The following is a 25,649-nucleotide window of genomic DNA, read 5'->3' as shown; positions in this document are numbered from 1 at the left end:
TTTGAAACTTATGGGTTCAGAATTCTAAATCTCTTAAGTTACTAGGTTCTAAATTAATAATTTATACATGTTCAATGAATTTCTTAAGACAAATACATAGTTTGAACGAAAGCTACTGGGTTCGGCCGAATCCGTAAGTTATACTCTCCCTCCGCCCCGGTCCAAAACCAGCTAGTATCAATAGAGAGAGAGAGAGAGAGAGAGAGATAATAAATTTGACCATTGACAATGGCTTATTACTTGCTTAGAGTTAATTGGTGAACTTAGAGAATATAATAAGGAATATTTAAACAGATACGTCATCAATCCACGAGTAACGAAGTAAGAAATACCCTAAAATCGTAGAAACATTACGTTAAATTGCTTGACAGCCTATCTAGTAAGAGTCAAAATCTACTATCTATCTTGTTCCGCCATTTTCTTAAAGAAGTACATGAGCTTTATCATCCACCTCAACATGAATGCAAAAGAAAATTATTGTGCAACTTAATATGTTATAATCAATGATATGTGTCTTGTGTAACAAAGTATATATTTCGATACGATATTAATATGTAGGTGTTATATTTTTAAATATCAAATATCATACTTAACACCGATTTTTTAAAAACTTAGGCCAATTACCCTACCAACTAAAATACTGTATATCAAACACTAATGTTTTCTATTTCGGTACGACAGTTCTCTATTTACCATATTATGGAATTATGCCCATCCTACAGTTACCTATAAAAAGGAAGTTGCCGATAGTTATATTCTCAACTTCTTATCTAAAAATCCATAATGCTTTCTCCCATAGAAGCCATTGTAGGACTAGTAACCTTCACATTTCTCTTCTTCTTCCTATGGACAAAAAAATCTCAAAAACCTTCAAAACCCTTACCACCGAAAATCCCCGGAGGATGGCCGGTAATCGGCCATCTTTTCCACTTCAATGACGACGGCGACGACCGTCCATTAGCTCGAAAACTCGGAGACTTAGCTGACAAATACGGCCCCGTTTTCACTTTTCGGCTAGGCCTTCCCCTTGTCTTAGTTGTAAGCAGTTACGAAGCTGTAAAAGACTGTTTCTCTACAAATGACGCCATTTTTTCCAATCGTCCAGCTTTTCTTTACGGCGATTACCTTGGCTACAATAATGCCATGCTATTTTTGGCCAATTACGGACCTTACTGGCGAAAAAATCGAAAATTAGTTATTCAGGAAGTTCTCTCCGCTAGTCGTCTCGAAAAATTCAAACACGTGAGATTTGCAAGAATTCAAGCGAGCATTAAGAATTTATATACTCGAATTGATGGAAATTCGAGTACGATAAATTTAACTGATTGGTTAGAAGAATTGAATTTTGGTCTGATCGTGAAGATGATCGCTGGAAAAAATTATGAATCCGGTAAAGGAGATGAACAAGTGGAGAGATTTAAGAAAGCGTTTAAGGATTTTATGATTTTATCAATGGAGTTTGTGTTATGGGATGCATTTCCAATTCCATTATTTAAATGGGTGGATTTTCAAGGGCATGTTAAGGCTATGAAAAGGACTTTTAAAGATATAGATTCTGTTTTTCAGAATTGGTTAGAGGAACATATTAATAAAAGAGAAAAAATGGAGGTTAATGCAGAAGGGAATGAACAAGATTTCATTGATGTGGTGCTTTCAAAAATGAGTAATGAATATCTTGGTGAAGGTTACTCTCGTGATACTGTCATTAAAGCAACGGTGTTTGTAAGTTCATCTGTCATTTTTCATTTATTCACTTTTATTTTGAGGAGCAGACATGTTAATAATAATTTGGAGCAACTGTAAAGTTATCTATGTGTACAGGTTCGAGCCTCAGGTGCAACCACTAATGCTTGTATTAGATTATGTTGTCTGCATCATACCCCTAATTGGAGTGTGGCTCTTCCCGAACCCTGCAATGCTGGATGCTGGATGCTTTATGTATCAGACTGACCTTTTTGTTAAACTATCTAAATACTAAGGATGATTTAATAAAAATATAGAATGGTAAACAGAAAAAGATGAGATTATTTTTGGGGCTATATGGATTCGCCCGGGCTTTGGGAGGTAAAACGGTATCTACCAGTTGAGACTTTACTCCAGAACTTTATCTCGAGAGCTCTGAATAAAAATGAAATAGTATTTACCACTCCAAAATCTTTGATGGTAAAAAGATGAGATATAACCTCTTATAATTGATTGAACCACGTTGATAGAATAAAACTTCTTTACTCCCATTCAGCATAAGAAAAATGAAACCAAACGGAATTCTTCTCTTTTTTAGGGGGAAATTCCTTAATTGCTTGTTGAATATAGATTCATGTCGTTATTCTATTTTTAATAATGATGAAAATCAATATAGTCAAAGTTAATACTTATGTCATTTGGTTTGCGGACAAGTTATATTGGAACTATATAATACGTCTATTATAGAATAGTGATTATTTAGAGGATATACATTTTTTTTGGATAAATATTTGATTTATTGGATTAAAAATAGAATATACAGGTAAGGTCTAAAACGTGTGTTTGCTTTTACACTAAATAAACTTGACCTCGTACAATTCTAAGAAAATATTTGAAATAAATGAATTATTTTATTGTTAATCAATTAAAAAAATCATAGTATAGATGAGATGTGTGCATACTTGACAATAACTATACTAACTAAAACAAGGTATGTGAATAATTGATATTCCTTTTTTAATTATTCTTTTTTCCAGAGTTTGGTCTTGGATGCAGCAGACACAGTTGCTCTTCACATAAATTGGGGAATGGCATTATTGATAAACAATCAAAAGGCCTTGACGAAAGCACAAGAAGAGATAGACACAAAAGTTGGTAAGGACAGATGGGTAGAAGAGAGTGATATTAAGGATTTGGTATACCTCCAAGCTATTGTTAAAGAAGTGTTACGATTATATCCACCAGGACCTTTGTTAGTACCACACGAAAATGTAGAAGATTGTGTTGTTAGTGGATATCACATTCCTAAAGGGACAAGATTATTCGCAAACGTCATGAAACTGCAACGTGATCCTAAACTCTGGTCTGATCCTGATACTTTCGATCCAGAGAGATTCATTGCTACTGATATTGACTTTCGTGGTCAGTACTATAAGTATATCCCGTTTGGTTCTGGAAGACGATCTTGTCCAGGGATGACTTATGCATTGCAAGTGGAACACTTAACAATGGCACATTTGATCCAAGGTTTCAATTACAGAACTCCAAATGACGAGCCCTTGGATATGAAGGAAGGTGCAGGCATAACTATACGTAAGGTAAATCCTGTGGAACTGATAATAGCGCCTCGCCTGGCACCTGAGCTTTATTAAAACCTAAGATCTTTCATCTTGGTTGATCATTGTATAATACTCCTAAATGGATATTCATTTACCTTTTATCAATTAATTGTCAGTACGAGTTTTTCTAATTTGGTACATTTGTAATAATAAGTAAAGAATAATTGTGCTAATATATAAAGGTTTGTAGAAGATAATTGACTGGTTGTACCACAATCTCCAGTGAAAGTGTTAATTATTTACTTGATCCACAGCTTATTCTATGTTTGAAATTTGCCTAGTGTCATGATATTACTCCATCAAATTCAAGAAATAATCATTTCCAACTTTTGCTGGACTGGACGATCTTTCAATAATAAAGGATCTTTAATTTGCCAAAGTTGAGATCAAAATACTGGTCGCTTTACCAATAAGAATGAAATGTGATGGAAATTATGTACGTTGGGATAAGGGAACACAACTATCAAGGAGACTAAAAGGTACGTAAAGGAAAAGAAAAAATTTGCCATTGATTGCTACTAAGAACCTAACAAAATCTTTCAGAAAAGAATCACTTGTATAAGTCGGGGTTGAAAGTTTTGGTGTCTCTTTTCTTATGTATTGTTGTCTTTAGACAGTATTGTACTTAGTTATTTCAGAATTTTATTTTCGTATTAGAGCTCAAGACTCTGTATTTATTAGTTCTGGGAGAATTATCATGTATTTTCAGTCTTTTGTTATTTCTGTAAATTCCGCTATTTTGGTTCTTTATTGCTATGTTCGGCTTTCCTAGAAAATGTGTTAGGCGCTATCACGACTGATTGAGATTTTGTATCGTGACTGATAATTACACGGTTTAGTAAATTTTGATATTTTCAAAAAGAGTTTTTTTAATAAAATATGCAACTTCAGTCAAAACATACAACGTTTTGTTGTATAAATCCGATCAAAACATATAACTTACATAAAACTTGCGTATGAATTTTTTGTTGTATAAACATTTGGTTAAAACATATAACTTACATATAATTTGCATACAACTTACATAAAACTTGCATATAAACAATTTATTTATGTCTTTGTTTTTGAGTATCAATTTGAAATTCCAACAAAAACAAACTCTAATTTTTACCAAACTCTCTCAAAATTGAGTTATAGATTTCAAAAGATATCCTTAATCGTTTGCAATTGTAACAATCCGATCGGCCGTTTTGAGATCTAGCGTGTTGTTTGGCGGTTTGAGACCTTGAGTAACTTCACTTTATGTTGTATGACTTGTATATGTGGTCGGAATTAAATTTCGGGAAGTTCAGAGTTGATTCGGATGAAAAATTCTAATTTCGGAAGTTTTAAGATGGAATGATTGACTAAGGATTGACGTTTGAGTAAACGATCTCGGAATCGAGATTTGAAGGTTCCAATAGGTTCGTATGATGATTTCAGACTTGAGCGTATGTTTGGGTTGAGTATCGGGTGGTCCGGGAGCATTTCAACGCTGATTATAGAAAATTGGCATCTTAAAGGTTTTAGAATTTCATAAGTTTGGTTTGAAGTGGATTTTGATATTATCGGTGTCCATTTGGAGTTTCGAGCCTTGGAATAGGTTCGTATCGTAAATTTTGACTTTAGTGTAAAGTTCGGCGTCATTCCGGAGTGTTTTGATAAGATTCTGATGCGTTCGTCGAAGTTTGGAAGTTTGAAAGTTGAAAAGAAGATTTTTAATAGGCGATTCATGATTTTGATGTTATTTGTGTCGAGCCTTTGGATAAGTTTGTGTGAGGTATGGGACTTGTTGGTATGAATGGACGAGCTCTCGGGGGCCTCGAGTAAGTTTCGGATTGGAATCAGATAGAAATTTGAAATTGAGGAATGCTGGTTTTGGCCAATTGTTGGTGCAATCACACCTGCGGAAAAAGGGCCACAGATACGACTCCGCAGAAGCGGGCAGGCTAGCATAGAAGCGAATTTTGGTGGGGGAAGGCTGGGACCGCAGATGCAGAGTTTTCGCAGAAACAAAAACGCACCTGCTGAGGAGGTGTCGCAGAAGAGTTGGAGGGGGCCGCAGATGCGGTTGGCAGCCTGGCCTAGGTTCTCGCAGGTGCGAGATTGAAGCCGCAGAAGCGGCTGTCACAAAAGCGACCAGGGGACCGCAGATGCGAGGCAGCGCTGGGCAGACTTGGTTTTATACGAGATTTAACCCATTTTCTTTCATTCTCTCTTGGTTTGGGCAATTTTTGCAGAGCTTCAAGTGGAGATGTTTACCATTTATGTCAAGGTAAGTGATTCCCGCATATTGTGAGTTAAATACATGGGGTATATAAAGATTTAAACATGGAAATTAGTAAAAATTTAAAATATTTGGTAGAAAACCTAGAATTTGGTATTTTTTGGATTTTGACAACTGGTTTTGAAAATAAAATTTGGAATAAAATCATATATTTGAGTTTGTGATGGCTTGGGTAAAGTTTATCTTCGAAAATATTCGGAATTCGGGCGCGTGGGCACGATTGTTGACTTTATTGATTTTTCGAGCTGAGTTGGGAATTATTATAAATTGATTAATTATGGGTATTAGAGTATATTCTTATTGGTTTGCATATTGTTTGACTAGTTTTGGATCGACTGGCATCGTTTTGAGGTGTTAGAGAGGCTTTGAAGCCGATTATAGAACTTCGGAGCGAGGTAAGTCTCCTGTCTAACTCTGTGAGGGGGAAACTACCCCTATGTTATGTATTTGTTATGTGTTACTTATTGTGGGGGCTACGTACGCACGAGCTGACGAGAGTCTGTACGTAGTTATATTCATGTTATGTCCGGGTAGACTTAGGTACCTGCCATGCTATACGGTACTATTTTAGTTGTCCCATGCCTATTAAATTCCTTTATTTTACGTTACGACTTGAGACTAGACTTGCGTAGAATAATAGACTTGCTATTGTAAAGATTTGACGGGTTTCATGATTAGCCGCAGAATAATTGTACTCCCCTTATGAATTTCTCCCGCGCTATGTGTTTTCATCGAAAAGTTTTCTTTAAAATTTATAACTCATATGTTTATTTGTGAGTGGGTCAAGCATCCATTAAAGCTCTTATTCTAATGAGATCGGGCCATTTGCCTCAGCATAATTATGTACCACGCTCTCATGGGAGTGGGCCGTTCACCTCGGCAATTTAGTAGATGCATCTATGGTTCGTGTTGTTATATATATATACATACTCCGGTCTAGAAGGTAACTGCCAATTGAGAGCTTGAGCTTATTGATGAAAGGAGGATTGTACTACGTATTTATACTTGTTTATTTTGTTTACTTACTCTGCTCCATATATGTTTACCTTTTCAGTGCATCTGTCTTATTAGACCACTAGTAAGTGTCGGTGTCAACCTCTCGTCATTACTTCTCTGGGTTAGGCTAGTTACTTACTAGATACGCGTTGATTACGTACTTATTATTATTACGGAAAAGGGCCAAAAATACCCCTAACGTATTGAAAATGGTTCAAAAATGGCCTCCGTTAACCTTTTGGTCTAAAAATACCCTTAACGTTTTATTTTTGGCTCACATATACCCTTAAGGTTTTATTTTTGGCTCACATATACCCTTGAAACTAACAAAACGTGGATGGTAAATTTTTGGCTCACCTTCCATCAATATACCATATATATTTTATATATATTTTATACCACATACATAAATTATATTTTATATACATCATAATACATGTAAACAAACAAAATATACCATACATATTCTTTAAAGTTGTGTATTTTATACTTTATATATACCACTATTATATAATTTATCACATATACTATTATAATAGAAAATATATAAGAACCATCAGTCGAAGTTATAACATGTTAAAATAAGGGAGCGGCTCCGCTCCATTACAATTTGCTCCATTAGATGTCAATATAGCTTTAAATAACTAACATGTGTCCTTGTTAATTTTTAAAGGATAAGGTTTTTTTATTTATTAATTCTCTAATGGTTAAGTTTCTATTGATAAGTTTCTATTGATAAACAAAAACAATGTGTGAATGACCTGTCAGCATCATGTTCTTCCCCAGAAAGTAATATATATATATATGAATAATAATATTCACTTGCTAAATAAATATATATACTCACCCGCTAAATAAATATATATATACTCACCCGATCATAAGGGGAAAAAAATTAATTTAATACATATATTTATGGGGAAGAACATGACACTGATCAATTTATGGGGTCCATTCACATTTTGTTTTGTTTATCAATAGAAACTTAACCATAATAATAGTAGAGAATTAATAAATAAAACAAATCTCATCCTTTAAAAATTAACAAGGGCACATGTTAGTTTTTTAAAGCTATATTGACATCTAATGGAGCAAATTGTAATGGAGCGGAACCGCTCCTTTATTTTAACATGTTATAACTTCGACCGATGGTTCTTATATATTTTCTATTGTAATAGTATATGTGATAAATTATATAATAGTGGTATATATAAAGTATAAAATACACAATTTTAAAGAATATGTATGGTATATTTTGTTTGTCTACATGTATTATGATGTATATATATAATTTATATATGTGGTATAAAATACATATAAAAAATATATATGGCATAAAATACATATAAAACAATATATGGTATATTGATGGAAGGTGAGTCAAAAATTTACCATCCATATTTTGTTAGTTTCAAGGGTATATGTGAGCCAAAAATAAAACGTTAAGGGTATATGTGAGCCAAAAATAAAACGTTAAGGGTATTTTTAGACCAAAAGGTTAACGGAGGACATTTTTTAGCCATTTTCAATACGTTAGGGGTATTTTTGGCCATTTTCCGTTAAAAGTATTTAAAGAATAACCTCGGACCCCACACACACTTACTTCTTATCAGGAATTCTCAAACAAATTGATAGATTTTATGTTATACTAGTGAACTTCCCGCACTTTGCGTGTTATTTACGGTGAGCTACACTTCCTTGTTACGATCCGCATCATACATAGTTCTACATCAGGGTTATTTATATTCCCCGTCTAACTTGTATTCTAGACGGAGGTTGTATTATTATTGTACTCTTTAATAGATGCTCGTACACTTGTGATACCGGGGTTTGGGGGTTCTTACTGGATGTTTAGTATGGTAATTCTCGTAGTTATTAGCATTTCACCCTGTAAACTCTATTGCATACTGTTTAATTAATGGAAATTATGATTTCACGAGTAGTAAAATGAGTAACTAAGTTGATTAAATCACCATTGGCTTGTCTGACGGCGGCGTTAGGTGCCATCACGACCTATGGTGGATTTTGGGTCGTGATAGCAATAATACCAAATTCAAACAAATAACAATTTTGAAAATTTTAAATTCAATTATATTGGAACGTGAGTTCAATTAATTGATTAATATTTGTATCCCTTTTTAGTTTCTAGATTAATTCTGGGATGTGAATTGGGTGTGCTTGGTGAGAGAGATATATTGAGAAAATTAGAAATATTGGAGCCTAAAAATGCGAATAAATAAAGCTTAATCCATTACGTTGTAAACAATTGACAATATATAATTGTGTTATGTAATTGAATTAGAACCTCTAGAATAGTGGTAATTAAGTTTATAATTGTAATGACCCGGCCGGTCGTTTTGAGTATTATAATCCCGTTTCCCCATTTACTGCTCAAATTGTGAATTTCAATTGTTATTTGGCTTGACGGAATAATTGGTTTGGGTTCGGTGAGGTTTTGAAATGATTTAGAGCGCGTAGTTCCAAGGTTTAGAATTTAAGTTGAAAAGGTTGACCGGATGTTAACTTATATGTATAATGACCCCAGAGAAATTTTGCTAAGAAAATTAAGGTTTGGTGGTGCCGAGGTAGATCAATTAGTACAAAGATTATAGAAATTTCTCGCGGCTCGGACTTTTTGGGTTGAACAATGCACCGATGTGTAAAGAAAAATTGTGTCGGAAAAAGGTCATTTCTGTGACCACTATGCGGTCGCAAAATCACTCTGTAGACTGCATAATGGTCGTAGAATGGACTAGAAGAGGGGCAAGATTTAATGAAAATCTGCGGTACACTATGCGACCGCAGACTTGTTTTGCGGTGCATTATGCGATCGCAGAACAAGTATGCGGACCGCATAATGACCGCAAACCGGGTCTGTAACGCCCAGCTTTGGAGGCCAAATTATGCGGACCGCATAACTACGTCGGAGCTTCCATTCTTTCTAATTTTTTACCCGACCCAACTTTGATTTATAACCCTTGAAGCTCATTTTTTAGCCAAAATATGATATTTTAGAGAGAGAAAGTGAAGACTTAGTCATTTATCCATCAATTCTTGTTCAATGTTTGAAAATTTCACAAGGATCTTGCTAGGGCTTCAAAGGGGTAAGAATTTCTTTCCCCACTCCTTCAATTTCGGGTTTGGAGTAAAAATGGGTGATTTATAGTATGATTCTTGGGTGTAAGAGTATTATGTATAGATACCAATAAGGTTGTGGAAGGATTGTTAAGTTCAAATGAGTAAGGATTGGGTTGAAAATGGTAGAAATCTTCATAGATTTTAATTGAAGATTTGAGGGTCGAGTTGATATCGAATTTTGGTGAAATTTATATGGTTGGACTCGTGGTTGGATGAGCGTTCATATTCTGTAACTTTTGTCGGGTTCCGAAACGTGGGCCCTACGGGTGAGTTTTGAGTTAATTTTGGATTTTATTGGAAAAATTAGTATTTCCTTATGGAATTAATTACAATAATTTGTATTGACTGAATCGAATTAATTGTGGCTAGATACGAGGCTTTCGGAGACCAATTCTCGTGGAAAAGGTATAGCAGAATAAAGAATTACACGAATTGAGGTAAGTAACAATTATAAATCTGGTCCTGAGGGTATGAAACCACGGATTTTGGTATCATGTGATTATTTTAGAGGTGGCGCACATGCTAGGTGACGGGCGTGTGGGTGTGCACCGAGGGGATTGTGACTTGGTCCATCCCGGAAAACTATAAAGTTGAATAATTTATTGTTACCTATATGATCTCTATGTGTTGAAGAAATTTGACTATAAATCATGTTAGAAATCATGCTTAGGCTATGTTATAGTATTGTTGAGACCCGTAGAGGTCGCGTACTTGTTGAATTATTTGCTAATTGTTGTCTTGTACTCAGTTATGATTTTTCATGCGTATTATACCTCAGTCTTTCTGGATATTTGTTGATATACTATGTTATCTTTGTTTGGGCTAATCTTTGTGATTTCTGAGAGCCCGAGAGACTTAAGAGGTTGAGGATTGAGTAAGGCCGAGGGCCTGTCGGTGAGGTAAGGATATTATGGAACGTGAGTTGTCCGTGCAGGATATTATAGCACGTGAGTTGTCAGTGCAGCATGTGAGTTGTCCGTGCGGATTATGGCGCTTGGGTTGTAGGAGCCCCTCCGGAGTCTGTACACACCCCAGTTAGCGCGAATACCCATTTAGTGTGAGTGTTGAGGGATGAAAGCCGAGTGGTTGAGTTGTTGTGATGAGCTGGGTGACTATTGCCTGAGAGGCTATACTTGCTTTGCATTTATTGTTGCACTTGGTTGCTATCTGTCATTATTGTAAAATCTCTGAAAGAATTTATATCTGAATTACTTGAAATTGAATTGTATAAAATTGATTTGACTTAAACTGCCGGATTTGAAAAAATGTCTATTTTTTGCTGGAACTACTGAAAGTGAACTATGACTGTGTAGCTCGTCATTATCTTCAGTTCCTTAGTTATTATTGTTACTTGCTGAGTTGGTTGTACTCATACTACACCCTGCACTTTGTATGCAGATCTAGGTGTTCCTGAACATAGTGGGTGTTGATCATTTCGCGCAGTTGATTTTCAGGAGATTTTGAGGTAGCTGTCGTGTTCCGCAGACCTTGTCTCTCCTTCTCTATCTCCTTGTTTACTGTATTTGGTCTCAGACTATTATAGACTGTATTTTCCAGACTTGTACTCGTATTAGATGCTCATGTACTCAGTGACACTAGGTTTTGGGAGTGTTGTATCGGAAATTACTGGATTTTTGGTATTGTATTAAACGTTACATTTTTTAAATTTAAAGAAAATCGTGGGATATTGATATTGTCGGCTTGCCTCGTACTGAGATAGGTGCCATCACGACAGGTTAGGATTTGGGTCATGACAATAATTATGTGGTAATTTCTTTCTAAAATCAACACCTAGGGAAAAAAGAGGGAGGGGGGGAAACTTGATTCACAAAGTATCCCGTGTTTATGCAAGGTCCGGAGAAGAGCCACATCTCAGGGGGTGTGATGTAAACAATCTATCTTAATGTAAGTTGTAACGACTCGGCCGGTCATGTTGAATATTATAGCCATGTTTTCCTATTTACTGCTTATTCCGTGCTCGTTTGTTGTTATATAACTTGTCGGGGTGGTTGGTTTGATTTAGAGAGTGTTTCAGAATGAATTGGGACAATTAGTCTCAAGGTTGGAAGCCTAAGTTAAAGAGTTGACTAGATGTTGACTTATGTGTAAATGGCTCCAGAATAGAGTTTTGATGGTTTTGATAGCTCCGTATGGTGATTTTGGACTTACAAGTGTGTCCGGATATTAATTTGGAAGTCCGTATGTGATTTTGGCTTGTAATGACGAAAGTTGAAAAATTAGAACTTTGGAGAGTTGAGACGTTTGACCGAGAGTTGACTTTGTAGTTACCAGACTCAGATTTTGGTTATGGAAGTTGGAATAGGATCGTTGTGTCATTTACGACTTGAGTACAAAATTTGCGGTTAATCGGAGTTGATTTGATAGGTTTCGGCATCGATTGTAAAAATTAGAAATTCATTAGTTTTCATTAGGCTTGAATTGGAGTGCAATTTATATTTTTGATGTTCTTTGATATGATTTGAGGCATCGACTAAGTTCGTATCGTGTTTTAGGAGATGTCGGTATATTTGGATGGGGGCCTCGGGTTTGATTCGAATTGAATTCGAGTTGAGAATTGGACTTGGGGAAAATGCCGGTGCTTCAGTTCTGGTGTAATCGCACCTGCGAGGGGTTTTTCAGTAGGTGCGACACCGCAGAAGCGGCTCAGGGATCACAGGTGCATGTTTGGCTGGGTTGCTGATGGGTCGTAGGTGCGGGAGAGTTGCCACATCTGCGAGCTTGCAGATGCGAAAGGACGGTCGCAGAAGCGGAATGGGACTGGAGAGGCAGGTCCGCAGAAGCGGACAGTTTTTCGCAGAAGCACACCCACAGGTGTGGGCTTGGGACCGCAAGTACGTGAGGTCGGGGTCTAGCGTGTATCCGCAGAAGCAGAATTTGACTGCAGAAGTGGTATCGAAGAAGCGGAGAAATGGCCGCATGTGCGAAAGCACTAGGGCAGGATACAAATTGAAGTGGTTTCGAGATTTTTATCATTTTTTGGACTATGGGAGCTCGGATTGAGGTGACTTTTGGAGGGATTTTCAAGGAATTTGTTGGGGTAAGTGATTCTTACTCGGATTTAGATTATATATGTGAATCTATCATTGTTTTTATCATTTAATTAGTGTTTTGTGTTGGAATAATTGGGAAATATTGTAGAAACTTTATAGACTTTAATTTGAGGATTTGAAAGCCCTTTTGTGATCGGAATTGGGTAAATTTGGTATGGTTGGACTCGTTGTTGAATTGATCCCCGTATTTTATAACTTTTGTTGGATTCAAAGACATGGGCTCAGGGTTGACTTTTGAGTTGACCTTTTTTTACCTTAGTTAAAGACTGTAGTTTTATTAATTGCAATCAATTCCTATAGCTTTTATTGATAGTATTACGTTATTTTGAGTAGATTCGAGCCTTTCGGAAGTCGATACGCGTGGGAAGGGCTTGTTAGCGGAGTGATTTAATTTGCTAAAGGTAAGTATCTTATTTAAACTCGGTTGAGGCACTAGTTGCCTGAATTGTTGTGATAGCTACGTGCTACTGGATGCGCACATGCATGGAAATGAATCCATGTGCAGTCCCCGGGGCATTTATTCATGTTCGGGTTGTGTCAGGGCTCTTATGAGCCGAGAATTGACTGTTAAGATTTAAGCTATGATATTTCTCATATTTGTAACATTTGGTGTGAACTATTTGAGCCATGGTTGAGGCTACATAGAGGGTTAGTTCCTGAACGAACTTAATAAATGCATTTCACTAATGAAATTGGCGATTTTAGCTATGATAGCACACTTTGCACATGTCTACACTTTAGCATATCATTTATACCAGTCCAGGAGCATGAGAATTATATTTCATTCATCAAATACTTGTATGCTTGTTTAATTTCTCGTGTATGATATGTTTGGACTGGAGGCCTGTGACCCTGCCGGGCGTATTATGTTCTTGGCACGTGAGTTGTCCGTGCGGATCCATATATATTGACATTATTGGTATGTGAGTTATCCGCTCAGCATGTGAGTTGTCCGTGCAGGTTCTATTAATAGCACGTGAGTTGTCCATGCAGTACGTGAGTTATCCGTGTAGTGTGTGGTTACGGGTCCATCCCCCTAGGATCACCCTCTCATGTTTCTCTCTTGATGGTGTACACACAATTATTGAGAATACTGATCAGTGCTTTTGAACGGATATGGAAAGTTGAGAGAATTTGGCCAGTGTTGTGTGGATTTTGCATTTCCTTGATCATTTATCCGATTTAACTACTTGTCACCTATACATGTCATGATATTGTCGGAGCAGAGTACTTGAGGAATTGTACACAGGCACACACGAATATTTTCTCACAAAACTTGATGAGTTAGTTTTCAATATTGCTTTGTCCTGGTTTAAAAGATGGAACTACATATGTGATAGCTAGTATCATTAATAATTTGTGCTGGTCTTACCTTGTCGTGTTTACTTACGATACTTAATGAGTTGGTTGTACTCATACTACACTCTGCACTTTGTGTGCAGATCCAGGTACTTCCGGACATGGAGGTTGCTAGTGTTGGAGCTTATTCAGTTCGGAGGCTATCGGGGTAGCTGCATGGCGTCCGCAGACCTTGACTCCCCTCCTTTTTCTTTAGTTTCATTTATATTGTTCTATCTTTCTAGACAGTATTTTCGCACACAGACAATGTTATTGTATAGATGCTCATGTACTCAATGAAACCCGAATTTTGGGAAATTATGTATTGAGTTGTGATATTTTTCTTTCAGTTATTATGAAATTTTATTTACTTAAGCTTATTTCAGTATGTTTTAAATTAAAGATGTCTGTTAATTGTGAATTGTTGGCTTGCCTAGTATCGCGATAGGCGTCATCACGGCACATGTGATTTGGGGTCATGATACAAGTATTAGTAGTTGTTTTCACGGTTCAAACCCGTGACCTATAGGTCACACGAATACAATTTTACCGTTTTAACGCCTAGCAAATTCCTGATAAAAACAGTTCTAACATAGCCTATCAAAATGTAAATGATTGAAGAAAAAAATGACTTTAAACAGAAAAAAATATTTATAGGCATAGAGGATTAGAGATTTGTGATGGAGATTGAAAAGAGATAAGTACTGGGTAGAGATGCACCCATGCAAATAATTTACAGCATGGGCACTCATTCTACACTATTTCACAATACACAACTCATTCAAAAATCTGATAATATTTACCCGGTTTAACGAGATTTTGGGATTTTCAAAAAGAAAGTAGAGTTTTTATAAAAGATGTACATGCAGTCAAAACATATAACTTATATACAACTTAGCATATAATTTCCTGATGTATAAATCTGATTAAAATATATAACTTACCTACAAGTTGCATATGAAATTTTCGTTGTATAAAAATTTGGTTAACACATATAATTTAAATACAATTTGCATATAATTTACTTAGAACTTGCATATATACAACTTATTTATATCTTTCTTTTCGAGTTTTAATTTTGAAATTCCAACTAAAAGTAACTCTAATCTTTATCAAACTCTTTCAAAATTGAGATATAGATTTCAAAAGATATTTTTAATCGTTTACACCAATATCAAGTTCAAACAAATAACAATTTTGCAAAATTTAAATTTGATTACATTGGAATGTGAGTTCAATTAATTGATTAACATCTGTGTCCTTTTTTAGATTCTGGATTCATTCTGGAGTGTGAATGATGTCTATGAATTTGAGTACCGAAATTCATCGATCACTAATATATATTCTTGGCTTGGGTGTGCTTGGCGAGGGATATATAGAGAGAGAAAATGAGAAATATTAAAGCCTAAAATGCAAAAGATAGAGCCTAACTCATTACATTGTATACAATTGGTAAATAAATGTATGTTAGATAATTAAAATTGGAACCTCCATAATACTAGTATTCAAGTTTATTTTTTTTGCGGTAAAAATTCCTAAAATCAACACCTAACCAAATAAAAAAGGTAGCGACGCACAAGGTATTCTATGTTTACGCAGTGTTCGGGGAAAAATCCGCACCTCAAGGGGTGTGATGTAAACAGTATACCAAAATACAAGTATTAGTGGCTAATTCCACTTCTCGAGCCCGTGACCTATAAGCCACACGAAGAGACAACTTTATCGTTTTTTCCCTAGCAAATTCCTAATAAAAACAGTTCTAACATAGCCATCAAAATGTAAACGGTTGAAGAAAAAGATGACTTTAAACAGGAAAAAAACGGTTACATGTGGGGTTGAAAAGGGATTCTTGAGCTGCAATTGTTTGAAATTGAAATTTAACTTACTTTTTTAGTTCGATACGAAAAGAGTAAGTGAAGTTTCATAAGCAAAGGTTTAACTAAGAAAGGACAATGCCTGGAAGGACATATATTAAGAACACATACAGTGATTGTAATTTCTAATTCGATGAAGTTTGAGCAATCCAATTAACAATTGTCAACTTGATGTTTGACTATTTATGTTTCTGGTCCATACTATTGAAATCTTGCTAGAAAAAAGTGATGTAGCAAGTTGATCAACTGGACAATTAGGGATGTGACATGAAAATGTGCGATTACCCGATATGTCATTTTTAAATTTAATAATTAATTTTATATTTTTAAACCTCAAAACGCACTATTTATTTTTTTCAACTTGCGTGCGCAGTCCGTTTAATTTTCCGAAAAGTTTTTATATGAAAAATTGATTAAAATGTGAAATAATGCTTTAAAACTCAACTGAGATGACTTTGGTCAACAGTTTTAGCAAACGGGCCTGGATCATATTTTTGACAGTTCCAATATGTCTGTATCGTGATTTGGGACTTGAACATATGCCTGGAATTGAGTTCCGAGGTCACTAGCTCAAGTTATGGCCATTTAACAGAAACTAGAAATTTAAAGGCTAAAGATTTTTAAAGTTTGACCACGGATTTGTTTTTATTGATATCAGGGTCGGAACCCGATTTCGAAAATTAGAATAACTCTTTTATGTCATTTGTGACTTGTGTGCCAAATTTGAAGTCATTCCGGATTTATTTAACATGTGTCGGCACAAGTTTTGAAAATTGAAAAGTTTGAAATTCATAAGTTTGAATCGAGGTGTGAATTGTAATTTTGATGTTATTGGATGTGATTTGAGACCCCCGAGTAAGTCTGTATTATGTTACGGGGCTTGTTGGTATTTGCAGACGAGGTCCCGAGGTGCTCGGATGAGTTTCAGACCATTTTTGTCCAAGAACACAGGTCTGGTTTTGGTGCGTCGCTTCTAAACAATTTTGGCCACAGGTGCGAGGCCGCTTCTGCGAAATTTTGGTCGCTTCTGCGACGTGGGCACTGGTCACCTCCTGACCGCTTCAGCGGTGCATTTCGCGTAGGAGCGATGCCACTTTTGCGGCTGAGAGACCACAAATGCAGAGGTCTCGCTTCTGCGACGTGAAGGTTCGCAGATGCGGTCCTCTGCTTGGTTTCCCTGTTCCGCAAATGCGAGATTTGTCTCGCAAATGGGAGCTCGCAGATGCGAAAAAACCTGGACAGAACCCATAAAATCGAAAGTTAACTATTTTTACTCATTTTTGAGTTTTGAGTCTCGGATTTAGACGATTCCAAAGGGATTTTCACGATTTCGACTTGGGTATGTATTTTATATCCGAAAGTGATTATATTTTATAAATCCATGTCAATATTCATCATTTATTTTGAATTTAGATGAAAGAAATTGGGATTTTTATAAAATCTTCCAAAAATGTAAAATGAAGATTTGAAAGCCAATCCGATGTTAGAATTCGATAATTTTTTTATGGTTGAACTCGTATCGAAATGGGTGTTCGATTTTCGTGAGGTTTTCCGTATTTCTGATTTTAATCCGGAAAATTAGTAAATTCGTATGGAATCAATTCCTATGATTTGTATTGAGTATATTGAATTGTTTATGACTAGATTTGAGGAGTTCATACACAAATTTGCGAGGAAAAGGTTTATTGGAATCTTGAATTTGGTTGCAAATCGAAGTAAGTGTCGTAGTTAACCTTGACTTTAGGGAGTAGGATTTATTTATCTATTTGCTACGTGATTTAATGTGAAGGGTGTTGTCGTGTCAATTTTAAGTGTAAAAGCACGAAGGGTGATGCCGTGCTATTTTCATAGAGTGTAAAAGCACGAAGGGTGATGCCGTGCCAATTATTATTATTCATTTATCAAATTATGGGAGGAATGAGAGTAAAAGTACGAAGGGTGGTGCTGTGCCATTTTCATATTATTAGTTGCTCATTTTATTGTTGAGAAATTAATGGATGTTAAGTGATACTTCTCCTGCTGAAATTATTATATCATCTCCTTTCACATGTTCCCTCCCAAATTTATAAAGTGTTATTTATTGTATTATTGTTGCTTCGTATTTGTATATACTTGTACAGGTTGTTTACGTGCGTGTCCTGTCATAGCCTCGTCACTACTTCGCCGAGGTTAGGCTCGACAGTTATGGAGTACATGGGGTCGGTTGTACTCATACTACACTCTGCACTTCTTGTGCAGATTTTGGAGTTGGTCCCAGCGGCGTGCCGTAGACTTTCTCGGATTCAACTACCCAGAGAAGACTTGAGGTATAAGTGCACAGCGTTCGCAGTTCTAAAGTCCCCTTCTATCTTTCTTAGCTACGTATTATCTTTCAAATAGCTTGAATTTTATTCAGACCTTTATTTGTATTATTCTAGTAGCTCGTGCACTTGTGACACCAGATCTGGGGATGTATTTTGATGATTCGGTAGTTATGGTCTTTCGCACTTTATTTCAGTAATTGACTTCCGTTTAATTTAAATTATTTAAAAATAATTAAGATTATTATAACGTTGGCTTATCTAGCAAGTGAAATATTAGGCGCCATCACGGTCCCGAAGGTGGAAAGTTCGGGTCGTGACAAAAGCTAGTCTCGTTTTTTATTTATTTATTTATTTATTATTATTATTATTATTATTATTATTATTATTATTATTATTATTATTATTTATTTTTTTATTACATCAGAGGAGGAGGGGAATACTACGTTACTGATGGGGTTTGAACCCTCCACCTCAATTGTCGTAGATATTGAATGTATTAAGTGAGTTATCCTTCAACTCCAATTCAATTATTTTTTCGATGACTTCAAAAAATATTGAGTTTATTACTCAGAAGGTCACTCAACTATCTAAAAGTATTTAGTAAAGTTATGTTTCAATTATTTATAACATAAAAATTACTTAACTATATTTATAACACTTAGAAGGTCACTCAATTTTATTTCTCAAACTTTCTGGTGGCCAAATACTATTTTATCCTCCAAACTATCCACACAAAAAAGAATCTTTTTTACTTTTTCTAATATTATAATATATATTTTTGTTTTAATCTATATTATGGGCTTACGTAAAAAAAAATTATTTACAAAGTAAAAAGTGAAATTATTTTATTCTAACATTATATATAATACTTGAATAATATTTTTTATGTTTATACTTTATAAATAAGATTATTCTTTCAATGTGTAAGTCATAATATAGATTAAAAAGGAGAAAAATATTATACTAATAAAAAGATTTAAAAAAATGACAAACGTTGAAAATTTACAGGGTAAAGTAGATATTTATCCACTTGAAAATTTGAGAAAAATGATTCTTGCGTCACAAACAAAAGAGATAGACACAAAACTTGGAAAGGATAGATGGGTAGAAGAGAGTGATATTACGGATTTGGTATACCTCCAAGCTATTTTTAAAGAAGTGTTACGATTATATCCATCAGGACCTTTGTTAGTACCACACGAAAATGTAAAGGATTGCGTTGTTAGTGGATATCACATTCCTAAAGGAACTAGACTATTCACAAACATAACGAAACTACAACGTGATCCTAAACTATGGTCAAATCCTCATAAGTTCGATCCGGAGAGATTCTGTAACGACCGGCCGATCGTTTTGAGTGTTTTAGCCTCGTTCCCCCATTTGCTGCTTATTCTATGCTCACTATCTGTTATGTGTAATGACCCAACCGGTCGAAGTATTGAATAACTTCCTACGAGGTATTATGACTTGTGTAAATTATCGATTTTGGTTTTAAGGTACTTCGGAGTTAGCTTGAAAGAATGAATTTCATGTTGGAAGCTTAAGTTGAAATAGTTGACCGGATGTCGACTTATATGTAAACGACCTCGGAATGGAGTTTTGATAATTCCAATAGCTCCGTATGGTGATTTTGGATTTAGGAGCGTGTCCATAAAATTATTTGGAGGTACGTAGTGGAATTTAGCTTGAAATGCCGAAAGTTAATTTTTTGAAAAGTTTGACCGGGGGTTGACTTTTTGATATCGGGGTCGGAATTAAATTTTGTAAATTGGAATAGGCCCGTTATGTTATTTATGACTTGTGTACAAAATTTGAGGTCAATCGGACTTGATTCAATAGGTTGCGACATCGAATGTAGAAGTTGGAAATTTCATAAAACTAAAGTTTCAAGTGAGTTCGCACAAGACCCAACTTTGAACGAAAATATATATATATATATATATATATATATATATATATATATATATATATATATATATATATATATATATATATATATATATATATATATATATATATATATATATATATATATATATATATATATATAGAGAGAGAGAGAGAGAGAGAGAGAGAGTTATGTGATGATATACCTATCAAATGAAAGATCTTCGAGTCTAGTTTTTAACGCTTCAAACCGTTCGTCATTTGGACATTTCTACAAGTAGTTATGACCAAATTACCAAAGTCTGAAAAAATGCGATTCTGCGACCAATTCTGGGATCGCAGAACTATTATGCGATCGCAGAAGTAGTTATGCGACCGCAAAATGGTCGCAAACCTATCCAATGAAGCCCATTTTTGGGCATCAATTTTGCGGTGCATTTTGCGACCCGCATACCCATTCTGCGGTCCATTATGCGACCGCAGGCCTGCTTTCGGAGGGTTAATTTATCTGTTTTTATAACCCGACCCTATTTTGATAAATAGGCTTTGGGACTCATTTTGGAGCAAAAATCTGATATTTTTAGAGAGAAGGGAGAGTGTTCTAGAGAGAGGAAGAAGTTCAAGTTCTTTGTTCATCAAGATCTTGTTCAAGCTTTGAAATCCAACAAGGAAATATCACAAGATCTTCACCCAAGAGGTAAGGTTCTAACCCTAGTCTTCAATTTCGAGTCTGGGTAAAGATGGGTGATTAAGAGTATAATTCTTGGGTATAATAGTATCATTTATACATATCAATAAGGTTTATGAAAAGATTGTTGAGTTCAAATGGGTATAGATTGGGTTGAAATGGTAGAAATCTTCAAAAATTTTAATTGAAGATTTGAGGGTCGAGTTGATGTCGGAATTTGGTGAAATTTGTATGGTTGGACTCGTGGTTGGATGGGCGTTCATATTTTGTAACTTTTGTCGGGTTTCTAGATGTGGGACCAACGGGCGATTTTTGAGTTAATTTCAGATTTTATTGGAAAAAATTAGTATTTTCTTATGGAATTAATTACAATAATTGGTATTGATTGAATCAAATTAATTGTGGCTAGATACGAGGCTTTTGGAGACCAATTCTCATGGCAAGGGCATATCAGAATAAAGAATTACACGGTTTGAGGTAAGTAACAGTTTTAAATTTGGCCTTGAGGGTATGAAACCCCGAATTTTGGTATCATGTGATTATTTTGGAGGTGACGCACATGCTAGGTGACAAGCGTGTGGGCGTGCACCGAGGGGATTGTGACTTGGGCCGTCCCGGAAAACTGTAAAGTTGAATAATTTGTTGTTAGCTATATGCCCTCTATGTGTTGATAAAATTTGACTGTAAATCACGTTAGAAATCATGCTTAGGCTATGTGATAGTACTGTTGGGACCCACAGAGGTCGTGTACATGTTGAATTGCCTGCTAAATGCTATATTTACTCAGTCTCAATTTTTACTTGCATATTTTATCTCAGTCTCTGTTATTATTATTGATACATCATATTATTGTTGTTTGGGCTGATTTCATGATTATTGAGAGCCCGAGAGACTGGAGAGATTTATGACTGAGGGAGGCCGAGGGCCTGATTGTGAGGATATTTTATGGATCGGGGTTGCCCGCCTGCAGCAGGCCTTATTGGCATATTATTGCACATGAGTTGGCCGTGCGGATCCTTATATTATTATTGCACGTGAGTTGGCCGTGCAGCACGTGAGTTGGCCGTGCGGATCCATATATTTATATTATGGCATGTGAGTTGTCCGTACAGCATGTGAGTGTTCCGTGCTCATAGCGCTTGGGTTGTAGGAGCCCCTCATGAGTCTGTACACCCCCAGTGAGCGCGGGTACCCATTGAGAGTGAGTGATGAGGGCTGGGAGCCCAGAGAGTGATTGTTGTCCTAAGAGGTGGTACTTGATTTCCATTTGTTGTTGCACTTAGTTGCTATCTGTCATTATTGTGAAATGTCTGAAAGATTATTGATATACGGATTACATGAACAGGAACTGTATAAAAATTGATTTGATATTAAATTGCCAGATTTGATAGCATGTCTATTCTTTGCTGGAATTACTGAAAATAAACCATAACTGTTATCTCATTACTATCTTCAGTTCATTATTTATTATTGTTACTTGCTGAGTTGGTTGTACTCATACTACACCATGCACTTCGTGTGCATATCCAGGTGTTCTCGGACATAACGGGTGTTGATCCTTTTCGGGCGGTTGATTTTCAGGAGATTTTGAGGTAGCTGCCGTGTTCCACAGACCTTGTCTCTCCTTCTCTATCTCCTTGTTCACTGTGTTTGGCCTCATACTATTATAGACCGTATTTTCCAGACTTGTACTCATATTAGATGCTCATGTACTCGGTAACAGCAGGTTTTGGGGAGTGTTCATGTCAGTATTTGTGAGATTTTGTATTGTGTTAAATTATTGTATTTTCAAACTTAAGAGAAATTGTGGTTTATCGAGATTATCGTCTTTCCTAGTATCGAGATAGGCGCCATCATGACAAGTTGGGATTTTGGGTTGTGACATTATGTGACTTGTCGGGATGGTTAGTTTGGTTCCGGGGATGTTTCAAAAACCAGATGTTGACTTGTGTGTAAACGACTCCGTAATTGAGTTTTGATGATTCTGATAGCTCTGTATGGTGATTTTTAACTTAGAAGTGTGCCCGAATAGTGATTTGGAGTTTCGTAGTTGATTTTGGCTTAAAATGGCAAAAATTGAAAAATAGAAGTTTGGAGTGTTGAGGAGTTTGACCGAAAATTGACTTTGTGGTTACCGAGCTAGGATTTTGGTTTCGGAAGTTGAACTAGGTCCGTTCTGTCATTTATGACTTGTCTGCAAAATTTGAAGTCAATCGGAGTTGATTTGATAGATTTCGTCATCTAATGTAGATGTTAGAAGTTCATTAGGCTTGAATTGGGGTGCGATTCGTGTTTTTGATGTTGTTTAATGTGTTTTGAGGCCTCGACTAAGTTCGTATGATATTTTAGGACTTCTTGGTATGTTTGGTTGAGGTCCCGGGGGCCTCAGTGGATTTTGGATAGTTAACGGATTAAAATTTGGACTTAGATGATAGTTGATATTGCAGGTCTGGTTTCCTTATACGCGATCACGTGGGAAGGTCCACGATCACGAAGCTTTGTATATCAGTGCATCGCGAACGCGTGGGTTAAGTCGGGTTTTCATAGAGGAAAGGAAAGAGTTGGGATTTAACGAGTTATTCTATGGGAACGTGTGGGGCTGTCCGTTACTGCGTAGGTCTGGGAAGTCTATGCATCGCGTTCACGTGGCTGTTTATGCATTTGCGTAGAGTTTACTTTTGGGTAGCTGAGTTTGTGCTTCGCAATCACGAAACGTTTCCCGCGATCGCGAAGAAGTGATATCTGGGAAGAATAAAAATCTCAAAAATGAGGGTTTGAGTCATTTTTCATAATTTGATTTTGGGAACTCAGATTGAGGCGATTCTTGGAGAGATTTTCAAGGGAGTGATTGGGATAAGTGATTCCAACTCAATTTTGGTTAAATTACATGCATCATTTAATTACTGATATGGGTTGAAATATTAGGGTAAATTGTAGAAACTTCATAGGCTTTAATTTGAGGATTTGAAGGTCGAGTTGTGATCATATTTGAGTAATTTTGGTATGATTGAACTCGTGGTTGAATGGGTGTCCAGATTTTGTCAAATTCGTCGGATTCCGAGACGTGGGCTGACGTTCTGAATTGACTTTTTTATTTTTGGTTAAGAACTTAGCTTTTTAATATGGAATTGATTCATATAGCTTGTGTTGATCATATCGAGTTATTTGTAGCTAGATTCGAGGCGTTCAGTGGTCGATTCGTGATGCAATGGCTTATTGGAGTAGAGATTTGCACGGTTTGAGGTAAGTAACACTTCTAAACTTGATTCTAAGGGTATGAATCCTCGAATTACATGTTATGTGATTGGTGTTGAGGTGATACACATGCTAGGTGACGGGTATGTGGGCATGCACCGTAGGAATTGTGACTCGGTCGAATCTGTAGAACTGTGTAGTCATATAACTTGTTATCTTCCACGTATTTCCCATGTGTTAAAGAAAATGGAACTGTGATTCATATTAGAAATCTTGCTTAGGCTACATGTTGGTACTGTTGGGGATCCAGAGGTAGTGTTGCATGTTGAATTATTTGCTTAATTTGCGATTATGTACTCAGTCACAGCTATCATTTGCATATCATATCTCAGTCTTTGTTGCCATTTATTGATACATCATATCATCATTGTTTGGGATGATTATCATGATACTTGTGAGCCCGAGAGACTAGAGAGATTGATGACTGAGTGAGGTCGAGGGCCTGATTGTGAGGATATTTATGGAATCGGGTTGCACGCCGTAGCATGCTTTATTGATTCATGCCATGATTGGCTTATTATAGCACTTGGGCAGGATCTGCCCCTATAGAGTCTGACTTATCAACAGTGAGCGCAGGTACCTACTGAGTGCGAGTGCGAGTGCCGAGCGATTGGAAGAATTGAGTGACTGTAAGGATAGAGTGACTGTGAGGAAAGAGTGACTGTGAGGGTGGAGTGAATGTGAGGACTGAGTGATTAATACTCTAAGAGTAAGAATATGATTTCATCATTATTTTGTATTATAGTTGTCACGACCCAATTTCTCCTATAAGCCGTGATGGGGCCTACCATTTTCGTTAGGCAAGCCAAAGTCGATTATATTAATTATTTACTCATTTTATTACTTTTAAAATCATAACTCCCTTTTCATTAAATAATATGATATAAAATCTACAGAGTGATAAAATAGTAAATATGTGAACCACCATACCGAACATCTAGTAGAAATTCCCAGAATCTGGTGTCGCCAGTGCATGAGCATCAACTAGAAAATATAATAAAATACAACATCTGTCTGGAATATAAATTAAACAGGAGACTATAAATAACTCTGATGAAGACTCTACATGCTGCGAATCATAATAAGGAAGTGAAACTCACCATAAAGTCCCCGCAACAGCCATGCCTCTGCACCCAGAGGGCTAACAGAACCATATATGTATACCTACACAATATGTGCAGCAAGTGCAGTATGAGTACGTAAATCAATGCGTACTCAATAAGTATCTAGCCTAACCTCGAAGAAGTAGTGACGAGGGGTCGACTTCGACACTTAGTATAGGCTAACAATACAATACCGAAATTATAATTAATCATGGATTATGTAAATACAACTGAAAACTTAATAATAAGAAATAAATAAACAATTCTTTTACTGATAGTAAATCCCAAATTAATTTTCATCATTTAACAAATTAATATTTCAAGCCTATGAAACAATATCGATTATAATTGGACCCCAAAAATGTTTACGCACGAATTATGCCGAGGTCGTACAACCCAATCCAACATACAAATATATAAAATGTGCA

The 25,649-nt window shown here is 36.0% G+C and overlaps 1 protein-coding gene across 1 annotated transcript; it reads left to right on the top strand.

Annotated features, from left to right (window-relative positions):
• Window positions 1-783: 783 nt before the first annotated feature.
• Window positions 784-3,335, top strand: LOC107819427 (cytochrome P450 82C4-like). Its single transcript, NM_001326047.1, is given in 2 exon segments — window positions 784-1,722; window positions 2,721-3,335. Coding segments are annotated over 2 exon segments (1,554 nt in total).
• Window positions 3,336-25,649: the final 22,314 nt, after the last annotated feature.

This window comes from Nicotiana tabacum, chromosome 9, assembly GCF_000715075.1.
Source record: "Nicotiana tabacum cultivar K326 chromosome 9, ASM71507v2, whole genome shotgun sequence".
Taxonomy (NCBI): Eukaryota; Viridiplantae; Streptophyta; class Magnoliopsida; order Solanales; family Solanaceae; genus Nicotiana; species Nicotiana tabacum.
The sequence above is the reverse complement of the archived record's forward strand: the minus strand, read 5'-3'. Positions and strand labels throughout refer to the sequence as shown.